General features: G+C 39.5%; 4 protein-coding genes and 1 long non-coding RNA gene across 5 annotated transcripts; 2 read left to right on the top strand and 3 right to left on the bottom strand.

The window, feature by feature from the left end:
- The first annotated feature begins 1,297 nt into the window (after positions 1-1,297).
- LOC134660252 (uncharacterized) lies at positions 1,298-3,525 on the top strand. The gene is made up of 3 exons (XR_010097862.1): positions 1,298-1,433; positions 2,181-2,334; positions 3,420-3,525. It is a non-coding gene; the product is annotated as an uncharacterized LOC134660252 (long non-coding RNA).
- A 30-nt stretch (positions 3,526-3,555) lies between these two features.
- Positions 3,556-6,552, top strand: LOC134660235 (uncharacterized). The gene is made up of 4 exons (XM_063515980.1): positions 3,556-3,788; positions 4,448-4,669; positions 5,510-5,561; positions 6,403-6,552. Exons 1-4 carry the CDS (start codon positions 3,752-3,754, stop codon positions 6,515-6,517), a joined length of 426 nt encoding a protein of 141 aa, XP_063372050.1. The 5' UTR covers positions 3,556-3,751; the 3' UTR covers positions 6,518-6,552.
- A 2,371-nt stretch (positions 6,553-8,923) lies between these two features.
- LOC134660075 (zinc finger protein 136-like) lies at positions 8,924-11,545 on the bottom strand. Its single transcript, XM_063515774.1, has 3 exons — positions 11,436-11,545; positions 10,335-10,461; positions 8,924-9,515 (listed from the first exon to the last, which is right to left on the bottom strand). The coding sequence occupies exons 1-3, from the start codon at positions 11,543-11,545 to the stop codon at positions 8,928-8,930; spliced, it is 825 nt and encodes a 274-aa protein (XP_063371844.1). The 3' UTR covers positions 8,924-8,927.
- Positions 11,546-16,002: 4,457 nt separating this feature from the next.
- LOC134660329 (uncharacterized) lies at positions 16,003-19,085 on the bottom strand. The gene is made up of 2 exons (XM_063516077.1): positions 18,984-19,085; positions 16,003-18,512 (listed from the first exon to the last, which is right to left on the bottom strand). Exons 1-2 carry the CDS (start codon positions 19,073-19,075, stop codon positions 16,010-16,012), a joined length of 2,595 nt encoding a protein of 864 aa, XP_063372147.1. The 5' UTR covers positions 19,076-19,085; the 3' UTR covers positions 16,003-16,009.
- Positions 19,086-22,507: 3,422 nt separating this feature from the next.
- Positions 22,508-23,248, bottom strand: LOC134660073 (uncharacterized). The gene has a single exon (XM_063515773.1). It carries the CDS (start codon positions 23,246-23,248, stop codon positions 22,508-22,510), a length of 741 nt encoding a protein of 246 aa, XP_063371843.1.

Here is a 23,248-nt window from a genome sequence, read left to right as displayed (position 1 = left end):
ATAGGTATATTTTTTATTATTATATATATTATATCATATTTGTATTTAGAATTAAACCGAAAAGACCTTTAAATTTTGAAGAAATAATAGGGAGCACACACATGGTGTATACTCTGGCAAACGCACTATGTCAGTGGAAAAAGGCACGAAATTCAATTTTTCTATGGGAGCACAATCCTTCTACTGACGGAAATGGCTTGCCAAACTATAGTCAAAACTTGCCAATAATGTTCCAATTTTATAGTTTTTTTATTTTTATTCAAGGCTCAAAAAATATCCAAATACTCAGCCATCTAACGTATTTACAAATTTATTAATACATAGTATTATGAATTAAGTAATCAAATTAATTTTTGATAAGTATGTGTTTGTCATTTATTATTATTTTATATTACCTATTTAACCATTTATTTTTATTTACTTACCTATAATATTTATTCATATTATTTGTCGTAAAGTTAGCAGGAAAAGTTTACATTAAAGTCCACTTAAGTACCTACTTTTGGTGATGAATTAACATTTAATCGACCATTTTACCTATAGATGACAGGAAAACCTATTAGAAATGTGCAGTCAAGCGTGAGTCGGACTTAATGTACGGAACCCTTGGAACGCGAATCCGACTCGCACTTGGCCGGTTTTTGAGTCTCGATATGGTTTATTAAATTTCTAAATGAATGTTTAAGGTTAATATGGTCTGTAGCTGCGTGCGTTTTTTGCTGATGGACTTGAGGCGTATTCTGATTATGACAGGTTATGAATTTGATGTTAATTTGTTATATGCCTGTTTGTATAAAATGTTTATCGATGGTAAATAAAGTGTGTTGCTTCCATTTGACTTATAGAATGTATTAATTTAAACCTAGTTTTTATTGCTTATTTTATGAATGTTTATGTAAGCCAAATCTATAAAACATATTTTATTAGTGTTGCAATAAAATGTTATAAAATCGTAAATAGTTTTATTTAGGTACACGATACATTTGAGTGGTGTTTTACCGGTAGTATAATTATAGTATTTACCGATATTAAATTTAGGTATCATAATACTTTTTTTTAATCTGTTAGTCAATTCCCTTCATTCGGAAAAGGAGAAAAAATACTGATTAAAAAAAGAGTAGGGGGAGATTTTTTGTGCTAAATTGGGTCACGAAAAAAAACTCATTAAGGGGGCAGAGTTAAGAAATAATACGAAAAGAGAGCTACAGCAACAATGTGCAGTATTCAATTTATATTTTCAGTATCTAACTAGGAAGTGTAATAGAAAAACTATGCGTTTTTCCCAGACATGATTACAATAATAAGCTATAATGCTAATCAAATATATAATTATATTGTATATAATAACGCCGGAGTACAACTACAGTTTGTCTATAAGGAAGGATATCGAATTTGCTAAACAGTTTTTGAAATACCACGGGATATCAGATAAGGTAAGATTACAGAATTATGGTATTTAACACACTCACGCTTGACCGGGTCGGGGCCGGGCCGGAACTGCCGGCGCTTCGTTTCCAATGGAAAGCACCACGTGATCGGTTTTCACTGATCACCGATCAGCAGTCATAGAAAATGACGTGTCGGACGCGGCCCGGGCACGCCCGGTCTAGCGTGAGTCATCCTTTAGACGGGTTCTCTGTCCGACGCGCTTTTCGCTACAAACGGGAAAAACCGTGTTATCGGCTACGCTCGCAGCGCTCAGGCCCTGGCAATGTATTTGTTAAGACCCTATAATGTAACTTTTATTTTCTTTAAAATAGTGGCAAATAGCCACAGAACATATTAAAGAGGTTAGAACGGCTATCGCGCGCAGTTAGTATCGGAACCGGTGTCGCCGCTCGTTCCTCTCCACATTTCCACATTTCTCGCGCAACGGTAGTAAAAACTTGTGTGCCTGGTGAATGGATACGCCTCCTTTAGACAGATTTGATGTCTGGCTTCTTAATCTGAACGTTATTGTGGCGCAAAAGCTTCGCAAAAGGCATGTTTACGTTTTTCGGTCAGCGCGGGCGAGTACTAGCATGCGAGCGTTTGCTCATAACCGGCGGCGACACGTACCCTGCTCGCATCGCCATTCTACTTGTTCTGTGCAAATAGCTATAAAATGAGAATAATGAAATAAATAAGTTACCTATGTAAAACCATTGCGATAAAAAGTAAAAAAAATATCTTTCTTCCAGAATGTATGTGTAAAAAAGTACATAAAACAACTATGCTCAAATGATCAAGAACAAGTATGCAGCGCTCGGCTGTCGGGAAAGAAAATGGAGTTCAAACAATTTAATAACCCATGTTACATGGATTTTAATAATTTTTGCGATTCTCAAGACAACAGTACGTGAGACAGAGACATATTTAATATATTAAAACGGGTCACTCACGTATTTTAAGTCGCTCCATAATGAGGAGTTTCAACGGGGAACACGTTGGCGGACCGACCGACGCAGCCTTTAATCTTCAACTTAAAATAAGTGAGTAACCCGATTTAATATATTTAATGCAATGGTACCTACGTATTTATTTATTGTTACGAGGGGCGGCTGAAAAGTTCGCGGCCTTTAAAAAAAATGAAAGAGAGTATTAAAGTGAATGTTAATTATTAATCGTTATTAATGGCGGCAATATTTGAACTGCCAAAGAGGCGGGGAAAAAAGTAGCATAGCTTTTTTTAATTTTTTCTTTTTAGGGTTCCGTACCCAAAGGGTAAAAACGGGACCCTATTACTAAGACTCCGCTGTCCGTCCGTCCGTCTGTCACCAGGCTGTATCTCACGAACCGTGATAGCTAGACAGTTGAAATTTTCACAGATGATGTATTTCTTGCCGCTATAACAACAAATACTAAACACAAAATAAAATTAAGATTTAAGTGGGGCTCCCATACAACAAACGTGATTTTTGACCGAAGTTAAGCAACGTCGGGCGGGGTCAGTACTTAGATGGGTGACCGTTTTTTTTTGCTTGTTTTGCTCTATTTTTTGTTGATGGTGCGGAACCCTCCGTGCGCGAGTCCGACTCGCACTTGGCCGGTTTTTTTTCTAGCTTAGGCCTTAGGCCGCGAATATTTCAGCCTCCCCTCGTATATAGATGTTACTACCAACCACCAAGTGCTTACCAGCCCTAGTAGCACGGTCGCATTTTTATCGTTTATCACCATGCCTGTCACGTTCTAACAAGTATGTAAGTGCGAAAGTGACGGGCATAGTGATAGTCGATAAAAACGACGGCCGTGCTGAGCCCGCAGCACTTACCACTGGTAACAAATGAGATTTTTCTCGTCTAAACAAAACGGTAACACATGACTGTAACTATTTAGGTACTAGGATTATTTCTTTGTCGTTACCACTGGGAACATTAAAAAAAATCAGTTGTTAAGTACCACTGGTAAGGATAACTTTGTCGTTTTTTTAAATATTATAGTATGGGCTATCAAAAATCCTGGCCCCTGCGTAATGAACGCCGAAATGAGACGATTCGCAAAAGAAATTGAAAAAATAGCGGAGACTTCGCCCAAATCAATACCAAATGACGATGATAACACAACTGGAACAAATGATGACGAAGTGACCGATGAAACCGCAAATGAAACAACAACCGATGAAACTGAATCAGTCACAGAGTCGACTGATGAAACTGAATCGACAGATGAAACGGAAACCACAGATGAAACTGAAACCACATACGAGTCTATAACTGATGAAACTGTCACAGTTGCAACTACAGCTAAAGTGACTGGTGATGAAAATTTAAGAATGGGAGAGGAAATTGGTAATATAGTTTATGATGACGGTGAGCATTCAAGTCAAATCTCATTTATTTTCAGGCAACTAAGGCCCATAGATAACTTATTAAGCGTAGTCCAGACGGGATGATCAAATCGACCGATTTGATCAGAGAAAAATTGGCGTTGATCTCCAATTTAATCACCAATTTCAGTTATAGCCTGACCAGTAATATATGATAATTGTCAAGAGGGCGCTGTTATTCTCATGTATAGGGTGACAATTCAGTGTAGTATGAAAAAATTAGTTCCAGTGAAATTCCGCAACATGGCGCACCCTCAATAGATCCTGGTTCACCTATATATGGCGATATTGGAGCATTCTAAATTTAAAAAAGTGCCCCCAAAGGCGAATACTGGAGGCACAGATTGGTATTTTTGCGTCCGCACCTCCATTTTATCCGTAATATTGGTCATAATCGGCGATTGAAATCAGCGAGTCAAATGGGCGTTTGCGTCCGCACGTCCTGATTTGATCGGACAATTTCATCAGATTGACGAAAAATCGTCCTCGTCTGGACACGCCTTTACTGTCAAAAATCAAATCTTACATTAGGTAGAGTCTGTGCGGAAAGAGAAGAGTCGTAGATTGTATTGGACCCCATACATTTCGCGACTCTTTTCTTTCCGCATAGACTCTACTCTGACACTTTGTTGTCTATTTTAGGCTCCAAGGTAGCCCTTAGACAGGGAAACGCGACTCGCTTCCCCCCAATGAAAGGTGTTAAAACATATAAAGGTGAACCGTGCGAAAAATATGTAAAACCGTGCCCGATTCTCTACTACCCTGTATGCATATATTACGAGAGGGAGAACCCGAATAATGTCACATATTTCTACTTTATAAACAGCTGTGAAGCGCGTCAGTGGACTTGCTATCATCCTGAGCGTAAGTGGAACGTTTAGCACCATCTTCCCCTTTTATAAAAGCTAGATGACCAACTTTTATTAATGGTGCCTATACGTCAGGCGTGGCTCACTCCGCGATTTCGTAGCGTCGCTACAAGTACATGCGGCCCACACCAATTTTGGTGTCTAGCCATAGTAGACGTAGTAGCCGCGCACCGCTACGGAACGGCGCTGCTCGCGCTTGCGCCACCTAGGGGTCATATCTGTCGTAAAAGACGCGTATTGTTAGAGAGTGAATCTTCTGTACCTAGTACTATTTTTTGTTCTGTGGCCAAGTCTCTCTATCACATCATATCATATCACACATCTCATGTTTGTAGGTATTCTTCCAGTAGTGCGACAGTGACAGTTGCGTTTCATTCGCTACGTGAAGCCGATGGTCCTGGGTTCGAATCCCGGTAAGGGCATTTATTTGTGTGATAGACACAAATATTTGTTCCTGAGTCATGGGTGTTTTCTATATATAGGTATATGTGTGTATATAAGTGTAAGGCCTGAGTGGACGCTCGAGTTGGGCGTGCAGCGGGGCGGGGCGTGCGGCATGCATGTTAAACAAATGCAAGCGTATAGGAGCGGCCTTAGTACACGCTGCTCAAATTACTTGTGAGCCCGACGCCACGCTGCACGCCCCGCCGAACACTCCGCTTCGAGCTTCCACTCAGGCCTTACACTAAGTATGTATATCGTCGCCCAGGACCCATAGTACAAGCTTTGCTAAGTTTGATTTGGTCTAGGTTGATCTGTGTAAGGTGTCCCTAATATTTATTTATTTACGACCTTCGCTAAGCACCCTGAGTCTTTAAAACGCTCTTTCTTACAGATCCAATACATGGCTCGAGCAGTTTGAGAGCTGGATACTGCGCTCACATACAGTAAGTTTAACTTATAAAAATTAACTAAAAACTAGATGTTATAGAATATAGACTAAAAAAAAAGGTGACCAAGTCCACCAGAGGCCACGGCGGTTACAGTCAGCAGCAGAAGTTGCTAAGTGGCTAGGCGTAGGCGTTCATAATTACCTTGGCGCGATTGAACACCTCGCCCGCTTAGAAACTATTGCTGCTGACTGTATTTTTTGGAGTTTGGGAAGGGTACTGTCACTGTACTCTTCCTAAACTCTCTAATATATTAAACAATGGACATGCATTATTAAATATGTATATATACTTAGTAAAAAATATTAAACTTAAAGTCGAAGATTGCTCGACATGTTTTGCCCTATAACAAGGAGCTGCAACGGGAGCACGCGTTGGCGCTTCCCGCAGTCTGCATTCCGAAACCCCACAACACAAGCCTTATTGGGTTATACCACCAAGTTGTTACCAGTGGTAACTACTGTGATTCTTTTACCACTGGTAACTATACTGCGAAAAATAATTCCCAACCAACTCGGTTTGGTGAGTTGGGTTTGGAAATTTTAACCTTTTCGACGCCGTGTCAAACACAAAAGCTGTCACTCAGACGCCACATCATTGAAGTGTCAAAACTGAAGTTGAACTTTATGTATATGCACGTAGGTCGATGTTGCTCTGTGGTCTGTGACCGATTAATCGGTCTTTGGCGTTGAACCTACGGTGCGGATATGTCGGTGATTGGCGTCCAAAAAGTGGGAAAAATATCCTAGTAGTTACCACTGGTAATAACCCGCCTTACTGAGCTTACTGTGAATAGTCAATTTGTGAAGATTGTCGTATAATCAGTATTTATTTATAGGTACATAAACTACGCCCGGTTCGTCCACGTAATCTCGGCTTACGGCCATTACGGCTGGCTACAGGGGCCTTGGCGGTTCAACCACATCCTGAAGCCCCACGAGCGCCTTAACTAAGCTCCCACAGCGTGGGGCCACTATGGCTGTCTACAGGGGCCCTAGAGCTTCAACCACATCCAAGCCCCATGAGCGCGTTAACTAAGCTCCCACGGCGTGGGGCCACTACGGCTTGCTAAGGGGCCCTAGCGCTTCAACCACATCCTAGCCCCATAAGCGCGTTAACTAAGCTCCCACGGCGTGGGGCCACTACGGCTTGCTAAGGGGCCCTAGCGCTTCAACCACATCCAAGCCCCATGAGCGCGTTAACTATGCTCTCACACGTCGGCGTGGGGCCACTACGGCTTGCTAAGGGGCCCTAGCGCTTCAACCACATCCAAGCCCCATGGGCGCGTTAACTATGCTCTCACGTCGGTGTGGGGCCACTACAGCTGGCTACAGGTGCCTTGGCGGTTCAACCACATCCAAGCCCCATGAGCGCGTTAACTATGCTCCCACGGCGTGGGGGCACTACGGCTTGCTAGCTTCAATCACATCCAAGCCTATGCTCTCACGTCGGTGTGGAGCCACTATGGCTGTCTACAGGGGCCCTGGCAGTTCAACCACATTCTGAGGCCCCATGAGCGCGTTAACTAAACTCTCACACGTCGTGGCCCGGTGGTGGGGCCACTGCGGCTTGCTACGGGGGCCCTAGAGCTTCAACCACATCCTAGCCCCATGAGCGCGTTAACTAAGCTCCCACAGCGTGGGGCCACTATGGCTGTCTACAGGGGCCCTAGAGCTTCAACCACATCCAAGCCCCATGAGCGCGTTAACTAAGCTCCCACGGCGTGGGGCCACTACGGCTTGCTAAGGGGCCCTAGCGCTTCAACCACATCCAAGCCCCATGGGCGCGTTAACTATGCTCTCACGTCGGTGTGGGGCCACTACGGCTTGCTACAGGCCCTGGCGGTTCAACTACATCCTAGCCCCATGAGCGCGTTAACTAAGCTCCCACAGCGTGGGGCCACTATGGCTTGCTACGGGGGCCCTAGAGCTTCAACCACATCCTAGCCCCATGAGCGCGTTAATTAAGCTCCCACAGCGTGGCGGCACTACGGCTTGCTAGCTTCAACCACATCCAAGCCTATGCTCTCACGTCGGTGTGGGGCCACTATGGCTGTCTACAGGGGCCTTGGCGCTTCAACCACATCCTGAAGCCCCACGAGCGCCTTAACTAAACTCACACGTCGTCGTGGCCCGGTCGTGGGGCCACTACGGCTTGCTACGGAGGCCCTAGAGCTTCAACCACATCCTAGCCCCATGAGCGCGTTAACTATGCTCTCACACGTCGGCGTGGGACCATTATGGCTGTCTACAGGGGGCATTTTTAGGGTTCCGTAGCCAAATGGCAAAAAACGGAACCCTTATAGATTCGTCATGTCTGTCTGTCCGTCTGTCCGTGTATGTCACAGTCACTTTTCTCCGAAACTATAAGAACTATACTGTTGAAACTTGGTAAGTAGATGTATTCTGTGAACCGCATTAAGATTTTCACACAAAAATAGAAAAAAAACAATAAATTTTTGGGGTTCCCTATACTTAGAACTGAAACTCAAATTTTTTTTTTCATCAAACCTATACGGGTGTGGGGTATCTATGGATAGGTCTTCAAAAATGATATTGAGGTTTCTAATATCATTTTTTTCTAAACTGAATAGTTTGCGCGAGAGACACTTCCAAAGTGGTAAAATGTGTGTCCCCCCCCCCCCTGTAACTTCTAAAATAACAGAATGATAAAACTAAAAAAAATATATGATGTACATTACCGTGTAAACTTCCACCGAAAATTGGTTTGAACGAGATCTAGTAAGTAGTTTTTTTTAATACGTCATAAATCGCCTAAATACGGAACCCTTCATGGGCGAGTCCGACTCGCACTTGGCCGCTTTTTTTAAATGTACTTCTCTTTGTTTTTCTTGGGTCAAATAACATATGCGATAAAATAAATTGTATTTAATTTTTATTGTTTACAATATCGTGAATATAAAATGTTCAAATAAATTACACAATACAATATTAATTGCCTTTTATTTTTCATACTTCCTAAAAACCACTTGTCAATACCATTCTTAGCTGTAGCGTTCTTTCGCGTCTCTAGTTAACCCTTTGACCGCCACAGACGTCAACTGACGCTCGCGGCTTCAGGCCAATATCAACCTTCGTGTATTCCGACAAGGTTCACAATGACACGCCACGCACGATAGGCGTGGCGTTCAGGGTTAAAATAGCCTCCTAAAACCCAAGTCCCTACCTATAGTACCTATTTTTTCGATGTAATTTTCCACGTCCAATTGGAACAGTCGCTTTTGCTTTGTTTCGTTCAATTCTCAAATAACGCAAAATCAACTATTTCCTACAATTTAGGTTCAAATTTCAGTGGCTAATTTTGGATGTTTCGTTTGTCTGGAGGATAGATTAGTGTAAGATTTCACCCCATAATACCATGCTTCCTCAAAATACTTATATCTATAACACTCTCATCAACCACCTGCTTAGGATGATGTATCAGATGCAGGAGTATCTTCGCCATCGAACTAGAAGTCCAACCACAAATCTGACAACTAAAACTGCCCCATTTGACATTATCATCTGTCAAACCGTGCTCTTTAACCATGTGTCGTTTTAAAAACGGCCTCGAACAACTTTTAAAATCGCAATCCTTACATTTGAACTTGTGGGTGCGTTCGTGTTTTTTGAACGCGGCTAAATCTTGAAATTGAAATTTGCAGCTGTCAAATTTCAGCCAATCAGCGTCCGTGTGAGTTTCTTCGTGTCTTTTTAGGGCTTTGGAATGTCTGCCTATGAAATCGCATTGCTTACATTTCAGTGGATTGTTTGGTCTATGGATCAATTCGTGTTTCTTTAAGTTTTTCTTTGATGCGCTCTTGTAATCGCATTGAGAGCATTTGAAGGGTTTAATTCCTTGGTGGATGCGGACGTGTTCCTCGAATAGGCTTTTGTTGTATGTGCTGTAGTCGCACATGTAGCACTGGAAGGGGTTTTCGCCTTTATGTACCTGAAAAAAGGAAATATTATTGATTGGAGTTTATTTATTAAAATTATTTTAAACGGTTCACGCATTATTAAGTGTAAGGCCTGAGTGGACGCTCGCTCGGCGACGCGTGCAGCGTGGCTGTGGGCTCACGCGTGATGCGAGCAGCGTGCACTAAGGCCGCTCCTATACGTGCGCATTTGTTCAACATGCACGCCGCACGCCCCGCCCCGCTGCACGCACAACAAGAGCGTCCACTCAGGCCTTACACTACGGATTTCGTTGCGTGTTCCATTTCCGAAAACTTTTGGCTTCGGCGGCGATTCCAGTATTCGTTGCGGATGGCACGCCTATCGTGTCATACGCCACACGTTAAAAACATTGATGACACGCCTGTCGTGCCATCCGCATCGTAACGGTTAAGTCAAATAAACGCTCGATATGTTTCGATCCAATTTTCGAGGATCTTCTACACGGAGCACCGACTCAACCGACTGCTCGTTTTACTGGTCGAGCGCGCGACGTGTATGATTTTCTTTGCTTGTTTATAGCGGTAAAATTGCCTTACACACAATGTTGCCAAAGTTAGTTTTTAGGGAGTTTAAATTTTGTACTTTGGTTTTTCCTATATTAAATACATAGAGTTGAAAGCCAATAGGTACGTACCGTCGCTAAACAAAACTGTGATCTCATAACACACCGACGTGTAAAAAGAAAGGCCTCCGACATTTCATTTCAAAGATTCCAAATCGTCTAATTAAAGTCTCGGTTTCGGCCGAAACTGATTCGAAACCGAACCTTCGGTTTCTGTTGTATTGACATATTTAACGTGTAAGTACGTACCTTTTTGATGTGACGCAGCATTTTTTCCTCATTCTCTGCGGTGTACCGCTGGCATTCGGGGCAGCGTATCCGGCGCGGCACCGGCGCTAAGGCTGCCTCGTCCGGTTTTTCTGACGCAGTCCTAGTACTAAAGTAAACATTAAGACCCTTAAATCATAAATTATTTATTTGCGTGAATAGGGTCAGATTACAGTTGTTATATATACATAAAGTTTCTCCTAATTCGACCGTCCACAAACAGCATGCAAATATTTGTTGTATTTCTTAAGCTAAGTATTTACATGGTTTACATAGTTAACCGCAGTATCCGAACGTTTTGTTCAGAGTCATTTCGCATAATATTCATTTGGCAGAATTTTCTAAGTGGGTTAGGTTACGGCAGGGGTTACCAATTATTTCAGTCCGGGGCGCACTTGCAAGATTAAAATTTCGGCGACGGCGCCCTTGCCTAGCTAGGCTATTCGAAATACTTAAGGCATTATAGGCAACATGGCCTTACGGCGCCCCCGTACCGTCTACGGCGCCCCAGGGCGCCGCGGCGCACAGTTTGGGAACCCCTGGGTATGGGTTTTCTGCCAAATAATATACGAAAAGAAATTCTGCGAAGTAATATTATGCGAAAAGCAGTATGCCAAAAGTATTAAGTTTTAAGGGCGTTTTAAACTTATAATTAATACGTTTTACCTGCTGTACAGCTTATTATTTATTAAATAAGGAAATTATGCATGGAGTGAACTAGGAACTTACTTATTTCTTATTTCTCTATGTTCAGGGGTAAAAAACACACAGATTATGTTGAACCGGAAAACCCGACAAGTGCGAGTCGGACTCGCCCACCGAGGGTTCCGTACTCTTTAGTATTTGTTGTTATAGCGGCAACAGAAATACATCATCTATGAAATTTTCCACTGTACCTATTCGTTATTCTTTCGTGATATCTATCACGGCTTATGAGATACAGCCTGGTCACAGACAGAGACGGACAGAGGAGTCTTAGTATTACTAAGACTCCTCTGTTATTAGAGTTATTAGTTAGAGGGTCCCGCTTTTACCCTATGGGTAGTATGGGTACGGAACCCTAAAAAAACAGAGTTTACTTACGTTCTCGTCCCACTTGGCTTCGATATAGCTTCATTTTGAGTTGCTATTGGTTGCATTTCTTGGTTTGAAGCCGCCTGGCTTGTCGGAGTTGGTTGATTTTGATCCGCCATTGGAGGGAACTGAATTAGCCCTGGATCGAATGCGTGGCTTTCCCCGCTACTATTAAAACAATCAGGGTTTGGTTTAAGACTTTTAAGTCAAAATATTTAAAATGTTTCATATGCTTTTATGAATTAGAAGTTAATCTCGAATCCAGCATCAGAAAGTATAAGTGTAAGGCCTGAGTGGACGCTCGAGTTGTGCGTGCAGCGGGGCGGGGCGTGCGGCGTGCATGTTAAATAAATGCAAACGTATAGGAGCGGCCTTAGTGCACGCTGCTCAAATTACTCCTGACCCCGACGCCACGCTGCACGCCCCGCCGAACGCTCCGCTTCGAGCGTCTACTCAGGCCTGACACTGCCTACTCCACACTAGCGTCTATTGAGCGTCGGCGTCTAGTCAGCGCTATGGAAAATGGCGTCGCTGCGCAGTTGCGCCAACGTTGCGTCGAGCAGCAGCCATAGAGTTGACTAGACGCTGACGCTCGGGATCAGGAGGAACTTAAACCGACATGCGAGCGTGACCGAGGTGCTTGTGGTGAATGTTTCCATGTAGGTAGAACTTATGGGGCGACTTAATAAACATAAACGGTTTTCCAAATACAGCCCCGACAGGCAGACGGACACCGGAGGCTTAAGTGTAAGGCCTGAGTGGACGCTCGAGGCGGAGCGTTCGGCGGGGCGTGCAGCGTGGCGTCAGGCTCACGCGTGATGTGAGCAGCGTGTACTAAGGCCGCTCCTATACGCTTGCATTTGTTTAACATGCACGCCGCACGCCCCGCCCCGCTGCACGCCCAACTCGAGCGTCCACTCAGGCCTTACATTAAGTGTTCTATTTATACCCTGAAAACGTTACCTAGTAGGTCGGCCTGGTAGACACATTTCTTGGGTGATAATAAACCGATCGGGAGCACGTTCCACGTCTATGAAGACCGGTACACTTCCATAGGGCTCCATGGTTCTGAAATGAACAAGCTTTTGTCAAATAATAGTAGTAAAAAATTAAGCTTTTGGGGTGAACCTGATCCATTATATGTACTACTAGCGACCCGCCCCGGCTTCGCACGGGTTAACAAATTATACATAAACCTTCCTCTTGAATCCATGAACCTATAATATTACGGACAGAGTTTCGCTTACAACACAACTGTGATTCCAACATCCACCAGTTTCTAAGTATTTACGCGTGACACACACACATTGACAGCCCACATCCACCAGTTTGCCGTCAGACGAATCGAAACGTCATTGAAGTAAACATGTCGAAGAAAAATATAAAATATGCCGGCATGCGTAGCTAAATCCTGCTAGAATTGTACCGACCGAAAGAAAAAAAGTCACGGAATAACTTTTCATACTTAAGTTTATCAATTAGCACGTAAAATCACGATAATTTGTTGTTTATAAATTATCAAAATGCAAAACAGGAGTGTGACCAGTAACATGGATAGGGTAATTTCCCGAAAGTAGGGTAATTGATACCCTTCTTATTAAATCATTATGTATTAAGAGATAATTTAGGTAAATGGTTAAATTATTGATTATGCATTTCAAACTAGGTCGCTATGGTAATTTCCCGATACTAAGGAGCGATACTTAACGTTTGTTTGTTATGTATTATATTTTTTTTGTTGGAAACCAGATATGTTTCAAGTTAAATGTATAAATTAAAAAAACATGACGAACTGATTTCATTACGATGCTAAATATCATTAGGTATTGAAAATAATGTTTGCACAAAGTAATTGTGCAATATTGCGCATTTTCAAGACCTATAAAATCAGATACGTACACACGCGTACACACCTTTTTTATTGTCTAACGTAAAACTGTCCTAATTTTTTTATTTGAAAACAAGGACGATATTAAAAATAATTGTTTCACCATTAGGGGAGAATTTGTGTTACATGGTAACACTCGTCTACACGCACACATTCAAACCGTCCGCCATTGCAGTGTCACAGTTTGTCTTAGGTGACAGTCCGTCCGTAATATTCTAGGTCCATGCTTGAATCACTCTATTTAAAAAACCGCATCAAAATCCGTTCCGTAGTTTTAAAGATCTGAGCATACATACAGACAGACTGCGGGAAGCGACTTTTTTATATTATGTGTTAAATAAATAAATAAATATTATAGGACATTTTTTTTACACAATTTGACTAAGCCCCACAATAAGCTCTGCCCTAGTAGCACGGTCGCATTTTTATCGTTTATCACCATGCCTGTCACGTTCTAACAAGTATGTAAGTTCGAAAGTGACGGGCATAGTGATAGTGGATAAAAATGGAACATGCTCGACTTGGCGGGGGCCCCCAGATATTATAATTTCGTATTATGACATTCTATACTTACCTATTATAGGAAAAATGTTGTAATTAAAGTTTGTAAACAAACAGGAAATGGAAGCAAAAATGTTATGCCGACTGTTTCTATTACAGTAAAAGTAAATTACCTCAAGTCCTCAAAAAAGTTGAATCGAAATCTTTGTATTTTTACCACTTTTTAACCAAAAACTATACACATAAATTAATGTTATTTCCTTGGGAGAATAACGACAAATACAACAACCAATAATTCCAATAAGATAACTAAGCCATGACAATGATATGTCAAAATGTTTTTTTTTTTACAGTCTCAGCTTGACATTTTTGATTCGTTCACCATTTTTAACGATAATCCATACTAATATTTTACACGCTTAAACCGCTGAACCGATTTAGTTGAAATTTGGTATGAAGATAGTTTGAGTCCCGGCATAAAGTAATAAGTAAAGTTACTTCTTTATTCTACGGTCCCGGGGAAGGACATAAAGTCTATTTTTTAATTCGGTAGACTGAAATGACAGTTAATAGTATGAAATGACATTTCATGTTCATACTATTAACTGTCATTTCAGTCTACCGAATAAAAAAATAGACTTTAGGATACTTTTTATCTCTGAACTCACCCCTTAAGGAGGTGAAAAGGGGGGTGGAAATTTGTATGGGCAATCAATAACCACTGAACTGATTTAGTTGAAATTTGGTATGGAGATAGTTTGAGTCCCGGGGAAGGACATAGGGAAGTTTTTATCCCAAAAATCTCCCTTTAAGTGGGTGAAAAGGGGGGTGGAAGGAATATGGGGCATCGTTATAAAGCAGATTGGGTAAAAATAAGCTACCCAAATTACTAACTCCACGCAGACGAAGTCGCGGGCAAAAACTAGTAAGTAAATAAAGAAAGAGTGGTAACTCCTTGGAGGATATAATCAAACGGAGACGCCATGTCTGTAATTTTCTGTACAAAACAGTCTGCCGATTTTTGCGGGGGAGGGGAACGTCAAATGTATGCGTAACGTAAAAATAGCCATGTCAGATAAACGTCAGTCCATACATTGTGTATGACCGTTAGCCGCCTATTTTCGACAGAGGGGAAAGCCTGTTAATGGCTACTCCGTTTAGTTGTATCCCCCAAGGGTAACATCAGTTTTCTTACCAAAACGCGAGTTATAGATGGTCAAACCAATTTGTCATTAAATAGGAACAAAAAAAACTATACCTACTCATCCTTTTCTTTTGGGTGCTAGTACTACTGTAAGACAGATATAATATGAATATGACTCTCCCTGTCTATGTTTGAAATAAGACAGTCCTTTGACACACTATATTTTGTAGTCGACATCTAACGTCAAGTTAGTGGAACTATCAGTACCGCTACTTGACACCAGATGGCATAAGTTTCGCTACTGACGAAAAATGTATAAAACAATTTACAACTAATAAGCAGAAGGAGTTGAAAATATAGTTCCGGTTAATCCGGTTATAATATTAGCTAATAAAAATTGTCGAACATTAGTTTTTGTTTGCCGCTACATCTATTGCCAACTGATGACTATTAGCGGAACTGATAATGTCCGCTACTTGACGTTAGATGTCGACTACGAAATAACTCACGTTTTGGTAAGAAAGTATGGAGCAGGGATGTTGCGAACATCCGCATCCGCATCCGCAACCGCGGAACTTCCGCATTATTTTCAACATCCGCATCCGCATAAAATCGATGCGGAGCTTATGCGGATGCGGATGTCGAACAAGTCGGTACAGGAACGTCTTACCGGCGGCGTAAGTGCTAGGTAATTTCGTATAGATATATAACGAAATCGTCTTGATCCAGAAAAGTAGGCCAAGTTCCTGTTTATTAAATATAACGCACCTATATTCTTGCTTAAATACTAAACGTTTCGTTTTTATGTAATAAAAAAAAATACTAAAAATGTAATATTTGACGTTTTTTAAGTACCTAATCTTGACATCCGCATCCGCATCCGCGGATGTCAAAAAATCTGCATCCGCAACATCCCTGGTATGGCATCCTCTTTCTTTATTTATATTCCTTATTTCTCTATTGTCCTGGGGGATAGATTTCTTCGTTAAAAACGAAAATCAATACCACTTACTATTTAGATCCATTTTTATTATTACACTTACACATAAATCATAATTGTTTAATTTCCAAGCTGTACGGGGTATCAAACGATACATTTTTAAAACATTTAGCATTGTGAAGTACCGTTTGATACATTCTCGTCCGTACAAAAAGTTTGAGCATATATTCATTTGGAAAGCACGGACACGGGAATTTCCAGGAAGGCACGTTTTTTAGAGCACGATATATCGTTTCCGCTGGATTCGTATGAAAATTATCATTAAAGCATGTTAAAAAATATTTATCTAATCTTTCCACATAGGCTGGTAATTCCATCGGTGGTAACTTTAATTTGCCATAAAAAGCTGCCTCTTTGTTGCAGTTTTCAAAATGAACGTACACTTTAGTTTTACTTAAATCAACCATACGTTTCATGAATTCCACAAATACTTTACATGTGTGAAGTATCGAGCATTTATACAGTAAATAGCTTGAAACGTAGACAATGGCGTATGTATCCGGCAAGGTAAATCTATAATCATTGTCTTTTAAACGAATTCGGTCCCCGCTATAAACTTCGTAGCAATCACTCACGCCGTCAGCCATTTTTAAAAAGTCATCCATATTGCCTATGGATTTTGGCGCGGGTGTCAAATCTACCAAGTATTTGACGAACAATTTTGAAAAAGACCCCGTGAATTTAATTGAAGACGGCTTATTTGTTTTAGCATCTTTTTTTATCAAATCAACGAATTTAAGCATCGGCTCTAAATTACAGAATCTGGTTTGAATCATCCCAATTTGCTGCGCATTTTTTAAAGCACAAGATATTAAACATAGAGACCTAAATGAAACTAGAAAGTATTTTATGCTGTTGGATCCATGATTGCCGCTGTTGTTGTCAAAATCCACAACTTTAGCCAGCTTTTTGAATACAGATAAACCATTATCAAGTGCTTTATTTTGTGCTGCAGCTAATTTCATCTTATCCTTATTTTTATGTCCACTAATTAACACGTCGAAAGCCTCGTTAACTTTCCTTATAAAATTTACTGTTGGTGTTACTTCTTCTTCTATCAATCCATGGTCTTTATAAAAGCATATTGCTCCGCAGACTGCTTTGCTAAAAACATGAAGAGAATGCTCAATGTTTTTCTGTTTCTTACCAACCTTCATATGTTCATCAGTCAATTTAGACAGCATTCTCTCTTTTTCTTTATCAATATCATAAACCAGCTTGACATACTTTCCGGAGACCTTTTCATTCTCAAATATATAGTCATTCTCCAAAAATTCTTCTTTAAACATGTTCAAAACATGTGGGATGTCAAACACGACATACAACTTGTTTGTCCCGATCCTCAGATAAGGCTTCGTCACGGAAATAAAGTGTTTTGATCTGCAATACTTCCAAAAGAAATCATCGGATCCCATCACAACTCCCAAAATTGTCAGACCTAAATTCTTCAGTTTCTGAATAATGTCCTTTAGGAATAGTTCTATATCATCAACTTCTGTCATAGTTGAGAAGAACGAATACACTAAAGGCTGACGCCATGGAACTATTAAGCCTCTAACCATAGCTATTAAAGCATATGTAGCCGCCTTATTTTTTTTGTCACCATTAACATTATGCACTCCTATTATATTATCGTTAGCAGGATCGTAATAGAGATGAGGCTTTAAAGGCATAGCATAAAGTCCTAAAGTGCAAAACTTTGCTTTCTTTGACAGCAATTTAAACTTTTGCTCCAGTAACATCATCATTTGTTCATCTAATCTTGGCCCTATCTTTAGCTGTACATCCTTCAACTCTTTTTCTTTGGGCAGTTGCCAGGTATCCATCAACATCCTGTAAGCTCTTGTGTTGATTGTATGTAGATTCAGTGCAAATATTTTAAAGTCTTTTTCATATTTTGACCCTTTCTGTCTGTTGGTTGTTCTTTGTCGCCATTTTAAGAACTTATCAAAGATAAATATTGGGTTTTGTAAACTAACAACATTAGTTATCACAGGTACAGTGTTATTTCCTCCATTATCTGGTACATTACATTTAGGTGTAACTTTGTCAGTATCAGTAACTGATGTATCATTATTTTCACTTACTTCAGTATTCCCATCTTCGTAAAAGGCAAATATTTTTCTATTCCCTGAAGCAATACTGTCTCTTGGTTCATTCTCACTATAGCATAATGAAAATGATGGCTCTTCATAAATTTCATCATCATAAAATCGCCTATCATCACAATCAATTTCACAACAGACAAACATTTTTCTATTAGGTTTGATTCTTTTATAAACTCTTTCATCATCACTATCAATTTCATCTTCATCATCATCATCGTCCTCACTACTGGAGAAGTCTGTCTGTGATGCGGTATTGGAACTAAATATGGATTCGCCCTTTCTTTGTCTTGGGACATGTCTAGTAGGGATAGCTGTAGGTAGCGCTTGTTTAAGGACACTAATATTGCTTTCCTCAAAGTGGATCGAGCACACTGCATAGTTGCTTGGATTTTGTGTATCATTATATAAGTCTGTTCTTCCTATCAGCTTTAGCCATTGCTGTCTCCTGTAAAATATTTTTTTTTTAATCTTCTTAGAAACTACATTAACAATACTTACTGGTTTTAGAAAGGAAGAACAAAAAATCAGCTAAAAATGATGAATTAAGAGAAAAAAATCTTTATTAACTTATAGGAAAATTAAATGAAATTGAGAATTCTTAATTTTACATTTATTTAACAGAATAAAAAAAAAGAATAATAGTTGTAGTCAAATTATTTTATTACTTATTAAATAATTGCACCAGAATATGAGGCTTTTTAATGCTTTAGATGCTGTTTTTTTAGATCTAGTAATGGGGTTAGCAACTGTGCCCTTTTTTCTATGAGATTTGGCTTAAAGGGCTGGCGTCTAGGGCATTAAAAAAAACAAAAATTTGACACAATTCTAGGGATTGACAGGGCAAGCTATGATGGTGCCATCTGCTAAATACTTCGACTGGCCGACTCCATTGTAAACTGGTTTAATTCTCACTCACCTCTCCACATTCGCAGGTAGACTGAAATATGTGACATCTTCTGCATTCTTAGCGGGGCAGTCTTTCACGCAGCACACTTTCTTATCTGCCATTGTTGACAGACACTTTAACAAATTTACTAACACAGTCATATACATATATGTATAATAGTTGCCTGAAAATAAAGATTTTCATTTCATTTCAGTATGGGGTCATCCATTAATTACGTCACACGAATTTCTAGGTTTTGTGACCCCTCCCCCCTCCTTGTCACACTTGGTCACATTTGGCAAACCCCTCCCCCTTAGTGTGACGTCACATTTTTTCTACGAAATCACCAAATCGAATTAAGTAAGTACCTAAGTATTATTAATATTTTATCCAAATATTTTTGACGATATAAATATTAGTAATTTTATAACCCAAAACTGCTTAGGAAAGAAAATTAAACGAATAAAAACGTTTATCGTTTTAAAAACTTGTTATTTAAATGTACAGCAAATAAAATAATTTAAATAAATTTTCGGTTACTGATGAAGTTAAAGTGACGTCACAAAGTTTGTGTCTCCCCCCTCCCCCATGTCACAATATGTCACATTATCTTGACCCCCCTCCCTCCCCCTAAACGTGTGATGTGATTAATGGATGACTGCTATGTTATTAATTTTTTTTGCATTAGAAAAAGGGTAAACAATCATGACATGAATTTAATATAAAAACACATTAAAAAAATAGTAACTACTATTACTTAGGAAAACCAAAAGAAATCACAATATAATATACCTATAACTATTTTTCAAGTGATTTTTAATAAAAAAAGCGGCCAAGTGCGAGTCGGACTCGCCCATGAAGGGTTCCGTATTTAGGGGATTTATGACGTATTAAAAAAAAACTACTTACTAGATCTCGTTCAAACCAATTTTCGGTGGAAGTTTGCATGGTAATGTACATCATATATTTTATTTTAGTTTTATCATTCTCTTATTTTAGAAGTTACTGGGGGGGGGGGGGGGGGGGGACATACATTTTACCACTTTGGAAGTGTCTCTCGCGCCAACTATTCAGTTTAGAAAAAAATCATATTAGAAACCTCAATATCATTTTTGAAGACCTATCCATAGATACCCCACACATATGGGTTAGATGAAAAAAATTTTTTTGAGTTTCAGTTTAAGTATGTATGGGGAACCCCCAAAATTTATTGCTTTTTTTTTCTATTTTTGTGTGAAAATCTTAATGCGGTTCACAGAATACATCTACTTACCAAGTTTAAACAGTATAGTTCTTATAGTTTCGGAAAAAAGTGGCTGTGACATACGGACGGACAGACAAACAGACAGACATGACGAATCCATAAGGGTTCCGTTTTTTGCTATTTGGCTACGGAACCCTAAAAAGACATCAAGATTGTTTACCCTTTTTCTAATGCTAAAATATCGAAGTATAGTATTAACTTTAAAACAATACAAGTAATTCATATTGGCAGGGCGATGAATAGGTCACAAGTCGCAATGCAGAAAGAATAAAAAATGATACTGGAATAAATAAACTAATAATTAAAATGAAAACTAAACTTATAAATAAATGTTAAAGTTGTTCATAAATGCCATATTTGATCTCATTATATATAACGTGAATGTTGTCCTAAAATGTGTTATTAGTAAGTATTTAGTCTAAAAATGTATATGATGATTGTTATATTATTTCCAAAATGTTACCTATTTTATTTTATTGTAACTAAGTGTACTTCAAAACACAATCCTGTATTGTTGATGAATAAATATGATATGATGAATATTTATATTATTATTTATTATAAAAACAACTTACCTCTGCTCACTTCAAAATTCGGTTTTAAAGCATCTTAAAAGAGAGTACTTTACGTAAAATAAAACAAATAAATACAAACAATTCATGAATTCACAGTAAATTCAGTAAATTCAATTTTGATTTTTTGACATTTATGACAGATGAAGTATTTGTCATTTCTTTTTTTTTATAATTATGACCTGAATGCGAGTCTTTTAAGCCAGCATTCTTTTATTTTCCGGTTTATGTTAGTGATGTGCAAAAACCGGCCAAAAGCATGTCGGACCATGCTCAGTGTAGGATTCCGTAGTTACCCGTCTGTCACAGTAGTCATTTCAAAAGGGAAAGGCAAGCGAAAGGAAGTATCTTCACATCACGTAATTTTACTAAGAAGGGATGATTTTTTGAGAAAATTATAAACGGTTTAATCGATCATTATTTATATAAGTAGTTTTAATTGACAGTCTTTATTATATTACACGTATCCCACGGTCCAAGAGTAAGAGGTTCCCCCTCAGTTGTTTTGATAGCACTGACTGTGCAAGTGTTATTTTAAATATCAAACTTATATGAAAATATGACGAATAAATAATAGATGTTCAATCTATACTGTTTAAATCGTTGCAGAGTTATCTTGGTCTGACTCTATCATGGGCCAATTTATTATTTGTTATGTTACTAATATGCTTATGTTTACAATTTTATTCTAAGAATGATTTGCTAAAAATGCTTTTTTAGTGCCATCAACATTTTCAATATTAGCCAGCTGTTCATTATATTCTTCATAATCTGGGTGATCATCTAAAACAAATTGTTTGTCTCCTTCTGTCCTTGTTGTTCTAGTTGGATTTTTGCCTTTTTCTCCTGATTTACTCTCATTACTAAGCCCTTCATTATTGTCACTTCTCGAATCTTCTAGTAGTTGTTCGTCTCTAGGTGATGGATGCTTAGGAGATTTTTTACCCCAAGAAATGGTTTGTCCTGTACCAAATGGATTCTTAAAGTCTTCATCGCTAATTGTTTTGATATTTTGATCTCTTTCACTGCTTTTGTTATTGTCAGTATTTACAGATTCGTCATTCTGCGAAGTGGCCTTGGCATGTTTGTACTTTAACTGTTTATATCTCAATTTTAAGCCACCTAAGGGTATATCTGGTTTCTTCAAAACAGCATCGACGTCAATTTTACCATGCTTATGATTATGATTATGCGGTAGTATCTCTCTAGGTTTCGTTTTACTACGATATATTCCATCATCAGTAACTAATTTTTCAATAACAATCGTTTTATGGAAGTCATTAAGCTTTTTTACCGCTCTATCTGCTATTCTATCCGCAATCTCTTCGAACTTATCGGCCTGTAGTATTTTTCCCAAGAATGTATTAACTTCTCTATCATTAGGTTCATTAATATGATCGATAGATTCGCTAAGTATAGTTTTTACACCACAAACTGCAAATGAAAATAGGTTTATATTAACGTTCGGTTGCAGAATGCACCAGGATTATTGCTGCAGTATTGCAGCGTGATATTGTTGGGTGGAGAGGCGGATGAAAGAAATAAATATTATATGTAAACGTTTGTTTTATTTTACTAATATCGAATCAACACAAGATCATACATTTTTCAGTTATATATCAGAATTGACAGATAGCTAAGTGACACACTCTTTAACCTTTGTAGTTGTGATGTGCCAGTATCTTCATCGATCTCCAACACTCCTCCTCACAACACTACTACTGCAGCACGCCCAGTTTGCCTCTAAGCATAGCGAGTCTGGGCCCTGGTAGTGCCTTTGTCAAAAGGTCAGCCTCCATCTCTTCCGTACACTTGTACTCGATCTTTAGTACACCTTCTTTTACACAATCTCTGATGTAGTGTACTTTCAGATCTATATGCTTCGATTTGGAAGATACTATAGGGTTGTGTCCCAATTTTATGGCGGCTTGATTGTCGCTCCAAATTGTTATCTGTCCGAAATCAATGCCCAAATCTCTAAACAGCGATCTTAGGTGAACTGCTTCCTTCGCAGCTTCTGTCAGAGCGGTGTACTCCAATTCTGCTGTTGAAAGGGCCACGCTTCTTTGTTTCTTGGATGCCCAACTGATCGCTGCCCCGGCGTATTTGAAAGTATAACCAGAGCAGGACTTTCGGTCCAATTTGCAAGCGCCCCAGTCGGCATCCGCCATGCCATCCAATGGCTTCTGTGACTTAGTGTAAGTCAGGCCGACGTTAGTCGTGCCTTTCAAGTATCGTAGCACTCGCTTGGCCGATCTAAAATGTTCCGGTCCAAAACTATCGTTGAATCTTGATAGATAATTAACCGCATACGTTATGTCGGGTCGTGTAGCGACAGAGATATACATTAATGTTCCTATTAGCTTTCTATAGGGTAAAATATCCTCTCCTCCTTTCTTGTTAGGCTCCAGATTTAAGTTGATTTCAATCGGAGTAGTCGTGGTTTTGCAATCCTCCAT

Source organism: Cydia amplana, chromosome 26, assembly GCF_948474715.1.
Source record: "Cydia amplana chromosome 26, ilCydAmpl1.1, whole genome shotgun sequence".
NCBI lineage: Eukaryota > Metazoa > Arthropoda > Insecta > Lepidoptera > Tortricidae > Cydia > Cydia amplana.
Note: the sequence above shows the minus strand (reverse complement) of the source record. Positions and strands in the feature narration are given on the sequence as shown.

Coding starts and splice junctions, on each gene's coding strand:
- LOC134660329 (XM_063516077.1), bottom strand. CDS start 19,075: ATGGCAGATAAGAAAGTGTGCTGCGTGAAAGACTGCCCCGCTAAGAAT. Junction 18,513..18,983: donor CTACCTGCGAATGTGGAGAG/GTGAGTGAGAAT, acceptor AATATTTTACAG/GAGACAGCAATGGCTAAAGC.
- LOC134660073 (XM_063515773.1), bottom strand. CDS start 23,248: ATGGAGGATTGCAAAACCACGACTACTCCGATTGAAATCAACTTAAAT.
- LOC134660075 (XM_063515774.1), bottom strand. CDS start 11,545: ATGGCGGATCAAAATCAACCAACTCCGACAAGCCAGGCGGCTTCAAAC. Junction 10,462..11,435: donor AAGCCAAGTGGGACGAGAAC/GTAAGTAAACTC, acceptor TGTTTACTTTAG/TACTAGGACTGCGTCAGAAA. Junction 9,516..10,334: donor TGCTGCGTCACATCAAAAAG/GTACGTACTTAC, acceptor TCCTTTTTTCAG/GTACATAAAGGCGAAAACCC.
- LOC134660235 (XM_063515980.1), top strand. CDS start 3,752: ATGGGAGAGGAAATTGGTAATATAGTTTATGATGACG. Junction 3,789..4,447: donor TAATATAGTTTATGATGACG/GTGAGCATTCAA, acceptor TGTCTATTTTAG/GCTCCAAGGTAGCCCTTAGA. Junction 5,562..6,402: donor GGATACTGCGCTCACATACA/GTAAGTTTAACT, acceptor ATTTATTTATAG/GTACATAAACTACGCCCGGT.